Source organism: Pteropus vampyrus, unplaced genomic scaffold (genome assembly GCF_000151845.1).
Source record: "Pteropus vampyrus isolate Shadow unplaced genomic scaffold, Pvam_2.0 Scaffold329, whole genome shotgun sequence".
Classification (NCBI taxonomy): Eukaryota; Metazoa; Chordata; class Mammalia; order Chiroptera; family Pteropodidae; genus Pteropus; species Pteropus vampyrus.
This window is the reverse complement of record NW_011889110.1, coordinates 413078-414932: the sequence shown is the minus strand read 5'-3', so window position 1 is coordinate 414932 and position 1855 is coordinate 413078. Positions and strand designations below refer to the sequence as shown.

The following is a 1855-nucleotide window of genomic DNA, read 5'->3' as shown; positions in this document are numbered from 1 at the left end:
GAAAGCCTTTCTGAACAGGGAAGTGGGAGGTTAGTCTGGTTGGGGGGTCAAGTCCATGGTCTAGGAAGTAAAGAGAACTGTGACTCTCAGGTTCAAGGTGACCCATGGTGGAAGGTGCCTGAGATGGAGGGATGTTTGGAGCCATTGGGGTTGAGGAGCGAGAGGTCTGAGTGCCACGGGCGTTGAAGCTGTGACATCGGTGCTGACAGGCGGAGACGGAAAGCAGCACGTCCCTAAGGAGCGTGGCTAGGCACGCGGAGCTGCTGTACCTGAGTAGTTCCAAAGAATGGAACAGACGCTTAAGGTGGCACCAGAGGGCAAAGGCTGGCCGAGTCCCCTTCCTTTGTCCCCAAGATGCCAGGAAGGGAAGATTGGGAGAGGAAAAGGTGAAGCTTCCATTGCAGAAGCTGGCCTTACAGGGGACACAGTTAAGGGCAGGGGGTGGCAGGAATCTACATGGAAAACCACCAAGAGCTGGGACTTCTGTGTGCGTCTGCTTCTCGGGGTGGATGCAGCTCTGGATGCAGATGGGGTGAGGGTGGTGGGGCCCGGGCCCAAGGCAGGTGGCTGTGGGAGCGGGTAGCTAGGAGACTGGAGTTCTAAGCATTATGGGAACAAAGGTGTGGGCAGGCAGGACGTTCAGTGGCCACAGCCCTGGGTGTACTTATCCAGTTGTGAAGAAGCCCGACCAGTGTTCCTGGTGGAGCACCTCGCGGCGATGCTGACAGGTCAGACAGCAGCTGTGTCGCCTCCTCCAGGCACCTCGAGGTTGTGCAGTGCCCTCCCCTTAGCCTACCCCATCTCCAGCTCTCTCAGGATGCCCTAAACGGGAGGGATGAGCTGGCTTAGGACAGGCCCTTCTCTGAGACCGACTGGGGAGGAAGTGGGGTCAGGTTGTCCAGGACCCCCTCCCTCAGGAGGGCCCCCAGGACCTCTGTGGTGGGGCTGGGAGCTGGGCTGCTGCGACAGCTCTGAGGGTTTAACCTGTGCTTCCCGCCTGTGTTGCATCCTCACGCTGACAGGGCTGCTCAGCAGCAGGCGGGCCGGGTAGGTGTGTGCGCCTGGGTACGCACGCCGTCGCGTGCCGACCTTGTCCGTGGGGGGCCATGTCCGAGCATGCTCTGTGGAGTTGATGCGTGGCCTGGTGTGTTCGGTGCTTCAGTGACCTGAGCTGCTGTGTGCGTGGCCTCTGTCCGCTTAGTCGTTCTGGCCTGTCTGTGGCTGCCCGGGGGTGTTTGGGCAAAGCGGGTGGAAGGGTCACCCCTTCCCCTGATTTGTGTGGTGCTGGGATTGGGGAGGGAGAATGAGGAGGCTTCAGGGTCAAACCTGAGCATCTGGGAAATGGGAGGGTCGTTAGTCCAACTTAGAAGAAGGCGGATAAGCTGGCTGGGGACCGCCCTTGGAGGGGGCGACCCTTGAGTTTGAAGAAACTGTTGGGGTTTCAGGTGCGCTCCCCGGGGGGCCCAGGACCTCTGACTCTGAAAGAGGTGGAGGAGCTGGAGCACCTGACCCAGCAGCTGATGCAGGACATGGAACATCCTCAGAGGCAGAACGTGGCCGTCAGCGGTGAGCCCGCCGCCCGCTGGGACGCGTCCCCTCCGTCACTGTGTTGGCCGGTGCCTGTGGCTGCTCCCCCTGTCCAAGCCAGTTGATCCCTTACAAATTTATGCCCTTCCTCCTATTTATTTCTATCTTCTCTGGCCTTCCCAGAGTCCTGCGGCCGGTGTCACCAGCCCCTGGCACGTGCGCAGCCCGCGGTTCGCGCTCTGGGGCAGCTGTTCCACATCACCTGCTTCACCTGCCACCAGTGTGAGCAGCAGCTGCAAGGACAGCAGTTCTACAGCCTGGAGGGGGC

General features: G+C 60.6%; 1 protein-coding gene across 1 annotated transcript in view; it reads left to right on the top strand.

Moving 5' to 3' along the window:
* Positions 1–1850, top strand: part of ZYX (zyxin) — a gene marked incomplete at its 3' end in the record, with an annotated part of 6959 nt that extends 5109 nt beyond the window's left edge. The window contains exons 5-6 of the mRNA XM_011378082.1: positions 1446–1566; positions 1711–1850. Of these exons, the coding sequence (XP_011376384.1) occupies positions 1446–1566; positions 1711–1850 (261 nt within the window). The remainder of the gene's footprint in view (positions 1–1445; positions 1567–1710) is intronic.
* Positions 1851–1855: the final 5 nt, after the last annotated feature.